At 31.7% G+C, this 14809-nt stretch overlaps 1 protein-coding gene across 2 annotated transcripts in view; it reads left to right on the forward strand.

The window, feature by feature from the left end:
* LOC129919732 (uncharacterized) overlaps positions 1–14587 on the forward strand; it is a 40057-nt gene extending 25470 nt beyond the window's left edge. Inside the window, exons 9-19 of one of the 2 annotated variants that reach the window (XM_056000717.1) lie at positions 600–819; positions 1163–1426; positions 1546–1657; positions 11258–11450; positions 11514–11722; positions 11781–11911; positions 11992–12173; positions 12406–12629; positions 13109–13412; positions 13480–13695; positions 13777–14587. In XM_056000717.1, coding sequence (XP_055856692.1) covers positions 600–819; positions 1163–1426; positions 1546–1657; positions 11258–11450; positions 11514–11722; positions 11781–11911; positions 11992–12173; positions 12406–12629; positions 13109–13412; positions 13480–13695; positions 13777–14384 — 2663 coding nt within the window. In that variant the 3' untranslated portion in view covers positions 14385–14587. The remainder of the gene's footprint in view (positions 1–599; positions 820–1162; positions 1427–1545; positions 1658–11257; positions 11451–11513; positions 11723–11780; positions 11912–11991; positions 12174–12405; positions 12630–13108; positions 13413–13479; positions 13696–13776) is intronic. The other variant, XM_056000718.1, reaches the window with a different exon arrangement.
* Positions 14588–14809: the final 222 nt, after the last annotated feature.

Here is a 14809-nt window from a genome sequence, read left to right on the forward strand (position 1 = left end):
TATTTTTGGGTACTTAACTTAGGTCTAGAAAGGCTCGCTAACTCCGTAGGTGTTGTAAAGCAGATTTAACTCCATGAAATTTTATGACTCTTCTTTAAAAGGCTCGCGGGTTAACAGACAGACTTCAGCAAATCTCTCCCCAAATCTTCCCGACAAACATATTATTCCATACCTTTAATTTAAGATCACTATTGTCTCATTTGAGAAAATAACCATGATGCTGTGGCATAAAGTAATAGCAGGACTTTACTTTAAAATAAATAGGATGTGCGTTAAATTTGAGCAGGAGTGTACTAAAAAATGGACGTGGCAGAAGACAAAAATTTACAAAAACAACTTTTACTTTAGGTAATAAACTTTATAATACAAAATATGAAGGAACTTATTTTTATTAGTTTTTGTAACTTAACTTGCTATTGTCACTAACTGTAAGAATCACAACAGGCGTATTTTTAAAACAGCTTGGTGTTATATCTTACAGTGAGTGACGATCCTGCAATATTCATCAGTCTTAAAAAAACAAATTATTTTTAAGTTAGCAATTTAAGCTGACAATTTTTGCTTGGGTTATTCAAACATAAATATGTTTTAACTTATAGATGAATTTTGCGAAGAGTACCCTCACAATCTTATGCCCACTCCTGGTTATTGGATTGAGTGTTCCAGGCAAAAAATATCATTGCCCAACCAGAATTCCTTGTGGGACGAAAGTGACTCAGAGCATGAAGATATAAGGGTAGGCAGTTCATCAGATGCATATTTGGAACGTGAATGCAGTGATCTATACGAAGACGATGAAGATTCAGAAGCAACGCCAAGGTATGTGTGTTCCTTAAAAAGTTAACTTGTACACACTTTTAATTTTAAATGGAGAGTTCAAAGACTTTTTCATTATTTTCCTATATTTTTAATTCTGTAAAGAAATATATTCTTTTGAATGCATTAAATATTGAATCCTCGTTACATTATAATAGTTATAGACTTCTTCGACGGAAAAGGCTGGCTAATCGCATAGCGAAACACAAGAAATTCCAGCTACCCTTTTCTTTCGAAAGCGTCTATGATCCGTCAGTTGTTGCCTATAGTTTCAAGTAAAACTCGAGTTCCATTTAAGTTATTATTTGAACACAATATTTTGAACGACCTTATACGAATGTTTAAGTCCTAGGAAAAAGACAACTATCGAGGAGCAGTGGGATCAGCAGGGAGCTTTTGAGCTAATATCCGTTGAACAGGAGACATATGAAAAATATTTCTTTGGCACAGAACATTGGAACTATTTTACAAGCGACGAGGATCTTGGTCCAGTGATATTATCTATTAAACAAGAGACATTAAATGGGCGTGACCAGTTTCGGATATTAGTAAGAGCTGGTTCCTATACTGTCCATGGACTGATACCGGCTTCATGTGTTTTTGCTGATAGGTTAGTTGAAATTCGATCTTGATTTAAACCCTTATTGACTTGTTATTTTTTTTTTTATTAAATATTAAAATGAGATACTTATATTTAAAGCCATTTTGTTTTTAAAAATTCATTTTCAGGTACAACCGTGAAGAAGTAGTTAGATCATTAGGTAAAGAAGTAAATTTAAATCCTCCCTTAACTTTAGGACAGTTACCAGATACTCCAGAAGAACTTTTAAAGTTGGATCAAGTAAGTATAATTGAATAAAAATTTTACTAACTTTTTTTAAAGCTAAATTTATTATATTTAGTGGAGTCAAATTAGCTTTATACCTCGGAATCCAGGGAAAGTCGATGCATCTGAAAAACGAGTATAGGGCTGCATTATAAAAGGGTCAAATAAGAAAGTTAAAAAAAAAAAATTTCACCGCTCTCGATTGCAACAGTTTTTATGGACCGTTAACTGTCATTCCGTATGCAAGCGTCAATCGGAATTGCTGTCTCATTTTAGATTTGGATCAAACTTTGTAGGGATGTTCTCTAGGACTGTAAGGCAGCAAATCCATGATGATTTAATTTTAAGTTGCGTGGTTTCCCCGCTACCCGCATTAGAACTTTTTCAGAAGGTCATTTTTATGTTATTATAGCTTTGCGTCTACTAAAGATATCATTTTGTTTGAAACGCCATTTTAAAGCTTAAGAGTAGTAATTTTTGAATATATATTAAAAAATTACGTAATAATTATCCCTGAATTAAAAATAATTTTTGAAAAACTGGTAATTTTGCTAATTTTTCATGGTTTTTGACTGGCTCCAGAACCTTGGCTATTATATGTAGGAAACTTATACTTACCAAATATTAAATATAGATATTTTTCAACAAAATAAATCTAAAACGAACTCGATGGCTGTACTCCTTATGCAAAAATTTTAAGTTCAAAGTTTTGAGTTTTTTGAAAAATATTTTTTTATACTATGATTTTTTACGATTTGACTAAAGATAGAAACATGAAACTAACAGTGTGTTAAGTTGAAACTTTTAACTTTAAGTCCTCTAAATAAAATTGTGTTATTTTCATATCTTCTTAGTGTACCAATTGTTTGAAAATTCGCAAAAATGCTAAAAAGCCAAAAAAACCCCTACTTAAGGCTATGATTGCACTATGTTTGACATAAGATAGAAGCATGAAATTAATAGTATATTTAGTTCGTACTCTTAGCTTAACACACTGTAAGTTTCACATTTCTTCGTTTAGTCAAATCGTAGAAAATGACAGTATAAAAATTAGCTTTTTTAAAATACTCAATACTTTACACTTAAAATTTTTACATAAGGAGTACAGCCATCGAAATCATTTTAGATTTATTTTGTTGAAAAATATCTATATTTAATATTTGGTAAGTATAAGCTTCCTACATATAATAGCCAAGGTTCTGGAGCCAGTCAAAAACCATGAAAAATCAGCAAAATTACCAGTTTTTCAAAAATTATTTTTAATTCAGGGATAATTATTACGTAATTTTTTAATATATATTCAAAAATTACTACTCTTAAGCTTTAAAATGGCGTTTCAAACAAAAAGATATCTTTAGTAGACGCAAAGCTATAATAACATAAAAATGACCTTCTGAAAAAGTTCGAATGCGGGTAGCGGGGAAACCACGCAACTTAAAATTAAATCATAATGGATTTGCTGCCTTACAGTCCTAGAGAACATCCCTTCAAAGTATGATCAAAATCTAAAATGAGACAGCAATTCCGATTGACGCTTGCATACGGAATGACAGTTAACGGTCCATAAAAACTGTTGTAATCGAGAGCGGTGAAATTTTTTTTTTAACTTTCTTATTTGACCCTTTTATAATGCAGCCCTATACTCGTTTTTCAGATGCATCGACTTTCCCTGGATTCCGAGATTTTACAAATTTTATGTCTAATTTGACTCGACTAATTATTATGTTTTTGTACAAAAAACGTCCAAACTTTTGATAACTTTAGGCCATATATAAATTGAGGAGATTGAGTTAGTGCAGTTTTTAGTTGAATGTATAAGCAGGTTGAAGATACCCCTACTAACAATTCTATAATGCTTTACAGAAGCAACAATTGCATCTGTAAAGCTTTATAGAACCAAAATTGTTTGTCGGGACGTGTGGGGTGGAGAAAAAAAACATAGAAGAATTAAAAACAAAATAAAATAAAAATAACGTTTCATTGCTTTTATCTTCAATAAAAAAGCTATCCCCTTACACGGCAAGGCCGTGTGCGAATTACGTTAAAATGTTGGTTAAAATATGACGTTTGGTTAAAATTTGACACTAGCATGGTAAATAAAATGGGTTAAAATTTACCCAGATGCGGAGCAGGGTAAAATTTGACACTAGTGGTTAAAATTTGACGTTTCTCAAGATAGAAAGATCAAGATAGATTTGAAATTGTTTTTGTTATAATGCGTTGATATTTTAAGAAATGTTAAAAGTATTAATACAAAGTACTTCCACAAATTAATATTCATCTTGAAAAATTGAAAATCTACTAATTGTTTGTTTGTTTTTTATTTTTTATATTTCTATTTTGTTGGCAGCTGGTGAACTACGAATTAGTGTTAGAAGACTGAATTAATAAATTTCTTTTTGATCATAATGAAATGGGAATTTATCGATAAAATAAAAAAAAAGTATGTGAAATTGAGAATTTCTTACATTTTCATACAGAATATTTAACTTGATATATTTTCAACTGGGTTTTGTTAAAAAAAATAGTTAATTGAATATAAGAAAAACCATTTTTGAGGGTAATTTTGTTTTATCTTGAGGGAATTTTATTCAAAGTAGTACCAAGAAAAAAGTCCCATTTAATACATTTTAACCCAATTCGCACAGCAAAAAAATAAATTTGATCCCTTTTTTACCCAAACGTCAAATTTTAATCGTGGTAGAAATTTTAACCAACATTTTAACGCAATTCGCACACGGCCTAAGAAGTTTAAGTTTTGTTTTTATTCTTTTTTTAATGCCACAGGGGGATGTTTTCTTAGTAATTGTTGGCAATTCGGTTGTTCCAATAAATTGAAAAGCTGAAAAAGTTGTCCTTAAGCTCTAACTTATTAAAAATGGATTTGCAGGGAAACCGACGAAGTTACGAATACCAGAGTTACGGGCGACAGAGTTACGAGCGTCAAAGTTACGCGAAACCGAAGTTACGAAAAACTAGAGTTACGAATTCTAAAGTTATGTTAAGCTATGACATGTAATTTTTGGGTTGGCAACAATTGCGAGGAACGATATGGAATTATGGAAATACAAACAAGAAATTAACATTTTTCTCGGGAAACCGACGAAGTTACGAATACCAGAGTTACGGGCGACAGAATTACGAGCGTCAAAGTTACGCGAAACCGAAGTTACGAAAAACTAGAGTTACGAATTCTAAAGTTATGTTAAGCTATGACATGTGATTTTTGGGTTGGCAACAATTGCGAGGAACGATATGGAATTATGGAAATACAAACAAGAGATTAACATATTTCTCATTGGTCAAAACTAAATGAGTAAAGCGAAAATGGGTGTTATTTAATCTTGTAAAATTTTGATTGGATAAGTATAATTATACATATCGTCGGTGAAACCAGAAAAGTGGTAACTCCAAATTTTCTGAAAATTAGATTTGAATGCCATCTGTTAGACAAACCTGATATCTACCGTTCCTTAAACTGGGAATCCCCTTAAAGTTCATAGTTTTTATTTTATTAGCAAATTAGAAAATGAAAACTCATACAAATGCCTTCAAAACGATTTTGTTTTTTTGTTCTCCTATAAAATTTGCTAAAATGGAGTTACACACTTTTCTGGTTTAACCGACGATATATGGTTTTTTTTATGTGAGAAGATCGCAAAAACGTTGAAATAGAAAAAAAAATAAGTATACTTATGTAAGTTTGGGGGACATAATTGAAATTAACTTCTTATTTGTCCAACTAATATTGCACCTACGTATCGATATTCTCTTATTTATGTTTCCATAATTCCATATCGTTCCTCGCAATTGTTGCCAACCCAAAAATCACATGCCATAGCTTAATATAACTTTAGAACTCGTAACTCTAGTTTTTCGTAACTTCGGTTTCGCGTAACTTTGACGGCCGTAACTCTGTCGCGCGTAACTCTGTTATTCGTAACTCCGTTACCATTTCATTTTTCTCATTAGTCAGAACTAAATGAGTAAAGCGAAAATGGGTGTTATTTAATCTTGTAAAATTTTGATTGGATAGGTATAGATATACATATATGGTTTTGTTTTTGTGAGAAGATCGCAAGAACGTTGACATAGAAAAAAAGCATAAGTATACTTAATACTTACATAGGGTAGGATGGTATAAGAGTGCGCGGTTGATAAGAGTGCGCAAAGCGATTTTCTACGATTTGAAAGGGAATATACGACTGAATGCACTTATTTTGGAAAGATCTAAGTGAGTTTGATCTGCTGTCAAAATTTCATGCAAATGTGTTTGTAAACAGAGGTGCTAGTTAAGTTTAAGTTTTTTAGCACTTTTTTTTCCAATTTTTCTTGCCAAACAAATTAAATTTTCCGCTTAACAACAAAAAATAACAATAAACAAAGTATGTGACATTGAAAAGTCGACAAAAAGAAACATTTAAGGAACACGTAAGATTGTTCATAAAGTGCATTGTGAAATACATATATATTCTTCGATTACATGTCTGGACGTGTAACCGTTCGCGTACACTAAAACCGAATTATCGGCCGACATCGGGTCGGAACTACTCGGACGACTTTCTCGGACGATCGTCTGCATACACTGCTTCCGGTCTAGGACGTCGCTGCCGGTCTGTATTCTGACTTTGTGAAACTTGAAGTGAATATAATAATTGTATTCAATGGAATATTTTCAAGAAATTTATATTTTTGAAAATTCATACCGCCAATTTTTGCAAAGAAAAGGCTTTTAGCAATATCTATGTATAAATCAACCCGACAACGGACGAAAAATCCAAACAAGTTCGGATTATGCCGGTTGATCGGTTATTATCGGGCGTCAACGTACGTCAACGGACGATGTCACTTTCAGTGGTGTACGCACTCTCTTTTCTTTCTATGTGCTTGGTTCTATCGGCCGAGTTCGGCCGACAACGCCCGACTATAATTCGGCCGATGACGGATTTGGTGTACGCGAGCCGTAAGAGTGCGCACCATGATGATGTATAAGAGTGCGCGGGTTAAAAGAGCAGTAAATGCTATCCAAGGCTTCAAAATAACTGGCATTTGTCCATATACCAGCAAACAGCAGCTAGAAAAAGCAATTCCAACCAAAAAGAAACCAAATACTAGGTTTTACAAAAAACAAGCGAATGAAAGTAACTAGGAAATATTGAAATTTTCTCGGAACCATTAATCGAAGACTAAATTGATTGTTCCTCATGCAAGGAGTGATGGGTTGAAAAATACTCTGATTATTTAAAGATAGGCAGTTTTATTTGCGACTATTGTACGAACTTACACCTGTACGCAGCTGCGCATAGACCGAGAGCCAGCGACCTAAAGTTTGCAGGTAATTGCTTAGTATTCACCCCTATGAAATATGTTTAAGGACATCCCCAGGCATGTTACTGCAAAAAAAAAAGTCTCGTGAGACGTGGCAAAAACGGTCTGCCAAGCACTTGAATGTGAAAAAAATTTTAAATTAAGAACTCGACCTTAAATCAAAAAAAAAAATATTTAAAGAGAACGGCAACACTTACAAAACTAAACGATACCTTTTTTTAAAGGTAAAAAGTTATACTACTTTTTGGTTTTTATATAAATGTTTTTTGATGAATAGTTTTTGAAACAAAAAATTTCAAACACAAAATTTTGAAAAAAAATTCAAAAAAAGTTCAAACAGTTTTTTTTTTTCATAAAATTTACCCAATCAAGTATTATTTTTTTTTTGTTTTAATTTCTCTTATATATTTTGAGTCAAACACCGAAAAATAAAAGTCAAAATCTCTTTTACTTTTCGAGAAAACTGAAAATTACCAAACCTTCTATTTTTTCACCAACGCCAAAATTACGGCTATTAATTATGTCTTTCAGAAAGGAAGTAAGATGTTCACGGGTTTTATTGCAGGAATCGTTCAATGGGTTATAAAAAAGATAAAACCGCGGAGTGCTATTAAATGAGAGGGTGGGAACTGGAGATAGGGGTGCAAAAGCCCCCATTTTGGTTTTTTCAATATATCTCGTAAACAAAGCATAATTTTGAGATATTGTTCTTAATAAGTTTTGTAGAGAATAAAATTTCCTATAATAATAATGTTTTTTAAAAATTTATAAAAAAAATTTTCTTAACAAAACAGTCAAAACAAACAAAAAAAAAATCAAACAAAATCAATTTTTTTCTTTTTTTTACTTTTTTGGTTGTGTCTCTTATTTGGGCTGAGATAGACATTAACATTGCTCTAATAAAACATAGAAGATTAAATTTTCTTTGAAATGCTGGTCTCATCAAATTTTTTCATTGAAAATTAACCAAAATATGGCCATTTGAACCTATCTTTTTTTCGCAGATTCAGTTTTTCTCAAGTAAAAAAGAAAAATTTGAGGGGAAAGTACTATAACTTAGCAACCAAGAATTGATAGCGGTTTTTTGTAGAAGGGTTAAATACAATCATTTTTTACTATGGGAGGGGGTGTCTATCTTCCCCCGTTTAGGCGGAAGGGGTTATTAAAAAAAAGAAAAATACTTAAAATCAAAAAAATTAATTAAAAAACAACGGTAACACTTACAGTTATGAACGATACTTTTTTCAAAAGCTAACATTATACACTAAATTTAAATTTTTAAGTTAAGTTATTTAAACCGACTATTTCGAAATAAACGATTTCAAAGTCAAAATTTTAGAAAAAAAAGTTTAAAAAACACGTTGATTACTGTTTTAAGAATGACTTTGGGTTTCAATACGAAGTTTATCCATAAAGTAAACAACCTCAATTGATTTCTTATCAAAAACTGAAAATCATTATGTTCCTATGCCTTCTTGTTTTCCTTAAAAAATTAAAAAATGCAAAAACTACTTTCTTTACCAGGCTCATTCATTTATTTTGAAAACAACTGATTTAAATAACTTAACTTAAAAATTTAAATTAAGTGTATAATTTTAGCTTTTGAAAAAAGTATCGTTCATAACTGTAAGTGTTACCGTTGTTTTTTAATAAATTTTTTTGATTTTAAGTATTTTTCTTTTTTTTAATAACCCCTTCCGCCTAAACGGGGGAAGATAGACACCCCCTCCCATAGTAAAAAATGATTGTATTTAACCCTTCTACAAAAAACCGCTATCAATTCTTGGTTGCTAAGTTATAGTACTTTCCCCTCAAATTTTTCTTTTTTACTTGAGAAAAACTAAATCTGCGAAAAAAAGATATGTTCAAATGGCCATATTTTGGTTAATTTTCAATGAAAAAATTTGATGAGACCAGCATTTCAAAGAAAATTTAATCTTCTATGTTTTATTAGAGCAATGTTAATGTCTATCTCAGCCCAAATAAGAGACACAACCAAAAAAGTAAAAAAAAGAAAAAAATTGATTTTGTTTGATTTTTTTTTTGTTTGTTTTGACTGTTTTGTTAAGAAAATTTTTTTTATAAATTTTTAAAAAACATTATTATTATAGGAAATTTTATTCTCTACAAAACTTATTAAGAACAATATCTCAAAATTATGCTTTGTTTACGTGATATATTGAAAAAACCAAAATGGGGGCTTTTGCACCCCTATCTCCAGTTCCCACCCTCTCATTTAATAGCACTCCGCGGTTTTATCTTTTTTATAACCCATTGAACGATTCCTGCAATAAAACCCGTGAACATCTTACTTCCTTTCTGAAAGACATAATTAATAGCCGTAATTTTGGCGTTGGTGAAAAAATAGAAGGTTTGGTAATTTTCAGTTTTCTCGAAAAGTAAAAGAGATTTTGACTTTTAGTTTTCGGTGTTTGACTCAAAATATATAAGAGAAATTAAAACAAAAAAAAAATAATACTTGATTGGGTAAATTTTATGAAAAAAAAAAACTGTTTGAACTTTTTTTGAATTTTTTTTCAAAATTTTGTGTTTGAAATTTTTTGTTTCAAAAACTATTCATCAAAAAACATTTATATAAAAACCAAAAAGTAGTATAACTTTTTACCTTTAAAAAAAGGTATCGTTTAGTTTTGTAAGTGTTGCCGTTCTCTTTAAATATTTTTTTTTGTTTTAAGGTCGAGTTCTTAATTTAATATTTTTTTCACATTCAAGTGCTTGGCAGACCGTTTTTGCCACGTCTCACGAGACTTTTTTTTTTGCAGTAACATGCCTGGGGATGTCCTTAAACATATTTCATAGGGGTGAATACTAAGCAATTACCTGCAAACTTTAGGTCGCTGGCTCTTAGACTAGCACTCTTACAAACTAAGCCGCGCACTCTTACACAATAGTGTGTATAAGAGTGTGCAAATGACCTAATGTGGTATTTTGTTTATAACTATTGAATTGATACATTTTTGTTACCAGTTTTAAGTTTTTTTTCGTTGCTTTGACTATAAACTTAAAACTATATATAAAATAAGTAGTTAAATTCTGTTTGTTATTGTTTTATTTGGTGTTTTGTCTAAAATGCGCACTCTTATACCACCTTACCCTATGTAAGTTTGGGGGACATAATTGAAATTAACTTCTTATTTGTCCAACTAATATTGCACCTACGTATCGATATTCTCTTATTTATGTTTCCATAATTCCATATCGTTCCTCGCAATTGTTGCCAACCCAAAAATCACATGTCATAGCTTAACATAACTTTAGAATTCGTAACTCTAGTTTTTCGTAACTTCGGTTTCGCGTAACTTTGACGCTCGTAATTCTGTCGCCCGTAACTCTGGTATTCGTAACTCCGTTACCATTTCGGATTTGCATATGAATGGAGCTGTCTATTTTTTGTTGAAAGTTTTTTATTTGAAACTTATTTTTGACATAACTGACGAGTATTTAGTCCCGATTTTAAAAATTATATAAAAAAAAAAACAAATCACAAATAGCCGGGTGGTTAAAAAACGAAATTAGTAACACAAATATTCTCAATTTTGAGAAAATTGCCTATGCAGGTCATTTAAGTAAAAAATCGATCAGTTTGTAGTCACTGTGGCGTATGCGTAACTTTTCGACCAAACTGGAATGTTTTATTCTCTAACTCTAATATAATAATGTATAAACTGGAAGTTCAAGCAAGCTTCACAATTTAATAAGTTTAATATGTAGCACTTAAATGGCCGATTTTGCAATCATAAGTGACACATCTCACAATAAACTTGCCCTAATAGGAGTAAGCTTTCTTGTGATAAAAAAATTTTGTGTTCATTAAATTACGCTACAAACGAAATTTTGAGATTTAAAGCCAATTTTTCAATAGTCAGATAAACCTCAGATAGAGCTTTTTCCTAGGAATAAAAGTTTTTTGGTATTGACATTTATTCCTCTGATAAATCTAACTCACGATTGAAAAATCATTGCTTAAAAAATTAAATTTTATCCAAACGTTGATTTTGTTTTTGGATCCAATAAGTAAACAAATTATCAACCGTAAGGTGATAAGCTTGCGTTCCATCCAAGATTTTGGATACAATTTTCTGAGATCTCAAAAAACTACCTAAAAGTTAAGGAGCTGAATCAATTAGTATTTCAGTTTTGGATAGGCAAAATTGAAAGTTCAAGTTGCATGAAACGTGAACTGTGGCTAATTACTAATACTTTATCAGACAAGAATTTTCAATTCAGTCATAATTAAATAAATGTTCTTGATTTATTTCTCTAAAGGTTTTTATTAAATCTGAACTTAAAGTTGGTGTAATCTTTGTTAAAGAAGATCAATATACTGAGGAGCAGATATTAGACAATAATGAAAATTCATCGTTATTTGAAGAATTTCTACAGCTATTAGGTGATAGGTGTAGACTTCGCGGTTTCGATAAGTACAAAGGTGGCCTTGATACTGTCCATGATTTAACAGGTAAATTTGAACTTTTTTTATGAAGGTCAAACCATTTACAAATATCTAAATATATTTTTGTAGGACTTTATTCAGTTTACACAAACTGGCGTAATATTGAAATAATGTTTCATGTGTCAACATTACTGCCCTATGAAAAGCATGATCCACAAAAGCTACAACGCAAACGTCATATCGGTAACGATATTGTTTGTGTTGTATTCCTGGAAGCTGACAATACACGTTTTAGTCCTGCTTGCATAAAAAGTCATTTTCTACATACATTTATTTTGGTAACTAGCTAAGCTGTAAGCTTGTGGCATTACGTTTATAAACTTTAAATTGAATTAGGTTCGAGTATCTGCAAGGATTAAACACAAGCCCACCAGGTATGAAGTTTCTGTAGTGACAAGAGATGAAGTTGGTGCCTATAAGCCTTATTTGTGGGAACAATCTGTTTTTGAGAAAGGACCCATGTTTCGGTAAGCTTAAACGATTTTTTTCTTTAAACTTTCTGATGCCAACAAAATTTGGTTTTAAATTATTTTTTTTTTTTTTTTAGAGAATGGTTATTGACAAAAATTGTCAACGGTGAGCGTGCCTCGTATTCAGCTCCAAAGTTTGCCCGCATGCAGGAGAGAACACGATCGCAGATGTTGGAAGATTTGGTTATGAACCTTTCGAATCATGCGGAAACTGGTCAAATACCTAAACCGTATCGAAGGGGTTCATGGAGGCCCATCGGTAAGAAATTGCTCCTGAGTTATAACTTGATAAATTCTTTTACAATACTTATATCAAATTCTAAAGAATAATATGTAGTTGCCTAGAAAACGTGACTCCACATGGCAGTACCTTAGCTCAAGCTGAAAACGTGTCGAAAATTTGCTCTAAACTTAATTTTCATCATCATATTTAAAACTAATAATTTTTTAATATCACTAATTTGTATTTGTTATAAAAAATTTTAACAAAGGCCATATGCGACCATCATCACCACTACTTGACTCAGTGCGAGATCAATTTGAAGACTATGATCAACTAGCTAAAGACTTTACACGCGTTTTTCTCAACGAAGAGCCATTGTGTCTCCAGAACGCTCATCTCTTCGATGTCGTCTTTTTGGTTGGTCAATCAAAGCAGAAAGCTAGATTTATTGGAGTCCGAGCGATACTTGGAGTGCGGAGTCGAGTTTTTCAGGTAAGGTTTTTAAATGTCTCAACAAATTTATATTTTAAGTTATCAGTAAGGCATAAAGTATATATATATGTATTTTTAAAACGCTTATAAAAAAATAAGTTTGTTTTATAATTGTTTTTTAAATGTTTTAAGTTTTAATTTTTCGTTAGCCAAAATAATTTTTTCTAAAAGATTTTAATATTTTAAATTCAAATCCGAAGCCAACAAAATTTATAAAGTCACGTTTTTTGAGATACGTATAAGAACTTTAAAAATTAATTTTTATCTTCGAAATATCCAGAACATGTTAATTGTATTAGTATTTAAAAAAAATATGTTTTTTAAATACTAACGAGGTGATTTCGTTCAAAAATCGTCCAATTTCAACCGATTCTCATAAGAAATACAAAAACTGAAATTACACCGCAAAGAATTACAAAATTTAATTTTAAGCCTTGACCCTTCTATCTAAATTTAATCAAAATTTGATTTCCCTTTAGGAAATGCTCTATGGAATTCAAACTGGTTTTGGTTCTCCACAAATTCCTGTTGCTGAAATTTTTGCCCGACCCGCTCCATCATTAGTTTCACCACAAAATCAGAAACCCAAAAGTAATAATTATCTCACTGTTCCGGATATTGAGTCAGCCCGGCCTAAAAGTGTACCCTCATCGCCAATGGTGAAGCGAGCATTTTCACGCCTCGGAACAATTACCGCTGGCTGGGGTCGATCAATACGAAATAAAAACACTTCATTAAATCCTGAAGACAAAAAGAAGTGGATTTCTTCACAGGATTGTTCGAGTAAGAAATTAGGATAACATTTTTCAATAAAACTTATAACTTTTGACTTTTAAAATTTTGTTTACAGATCGCGAAAGTAAAGATAAAGATGGCAAAGATAAGCCTGGAAACAATCAACTTGCCGTTCCAAGGCTATCAGTTTGCGCAGACGCACAAAAAGTAGACAGAGCAAAGTTAGCCCAGACAGAATTTAGCATAATTGAGTTTGATCCAGAAACGTTTAGAGTGTTATTGGATTATTTGCATACGGGGACATGTCCACTAACTTGTGTTTCAATACCAGGTGGGTTCTCTAAAAGTTATATTGGTAGTTGTTTGGAGAGTTGGTTTCTTATATTTTGTTCAATTTTGTATTTTTCCATAGGTCTCCTCTGCGCTGCTGAACATTATGATCTCCCCGAATTACTTCAAGCCTGCTTCCATCATTGTAAGCAATTTCTACGAATCGAAGTCGTCTGCCCTATGCTCATTTCCCTAGAAAACTACTACTGGCGTTACACCTCTGCCTCAGAACTAGTCAACATGATCCTAACCTTCGTCGAGAATAAAGCACACGCCCTCTTCCGGCAAGCCGACTATTTAAATCTATCAGAATCAATGGTTCAAATGATCATGTGTCGAGACCTTCAGACCCCAGAAATTCGTAAATTTGAAGCCATGCTAGCATGGGCTCAAAGTAAAGTTGACAAAATGAAGATGCTCCCCAACAAAGATACACAATTTGAATTCGAGTGTATCATGGAAAGGCTAACAAGAGACTTGAACTTGTGTCGTATTTCTCCAAGTGAACTGCTGACTGTTGTGCTGCCATCAAAATCACTGAAGAACGAACGTATCATGGAAACTCTGATGATTCAAGTTAACCTTGGTACTTATCGAATGCAAGAATTGGATGAATACAGAAATCAAATAAGAAGTCAAGACTCGAAATGTAGTGGCGATGGTAATGTGACAGTTTATCGAGGTGGATGAGATGAGGTTAAGAATGTTAGTTTCGATGATGAGACCGATAAGTTACAACAAGTTGAACATGACGATGATGATGATTTGAATTGAAAAGGCAATGAATTTGAAACACAAATCTATTTCTTATATTATTTTTATTTTAAAACAAATTTATTCTTTTGTGTTTTTTAAATGTTAAAATGTTATCAATGCCAAAAAAAAAAAAACAATTTCAAGGACGTCTTTTGAAAAAATGAAGGCTGTGTGACGTATTTAATCCTTTGGTGTTTTTAAAAATATCTAATCATGGAATACAAAAAATAAAAAAAAAAAAAAAAAAAAAAAAACAATAATTAAACTTAACGTTGTTGGTCAGAATGTAAATATTTGTACTTTGTGTATGTTTGGCGTTTCTCAACAAAAATCACTTAAACAATTTGATCTCTCTTGCT

This window comes from Episyrphus balteatus, chromosome 4, assembly GCF_945859705.1.
Source record: "Episyrphus balteatus chromosome 4, idEpiBalt1.1, whole genome shotgun sequence".
Lineage (NCBI taxonomy): Eukaryota > Metazoa > Arthropoda > Insecta > Diptera > Syrphidae > Episyrphus > Episyrphus balteatus.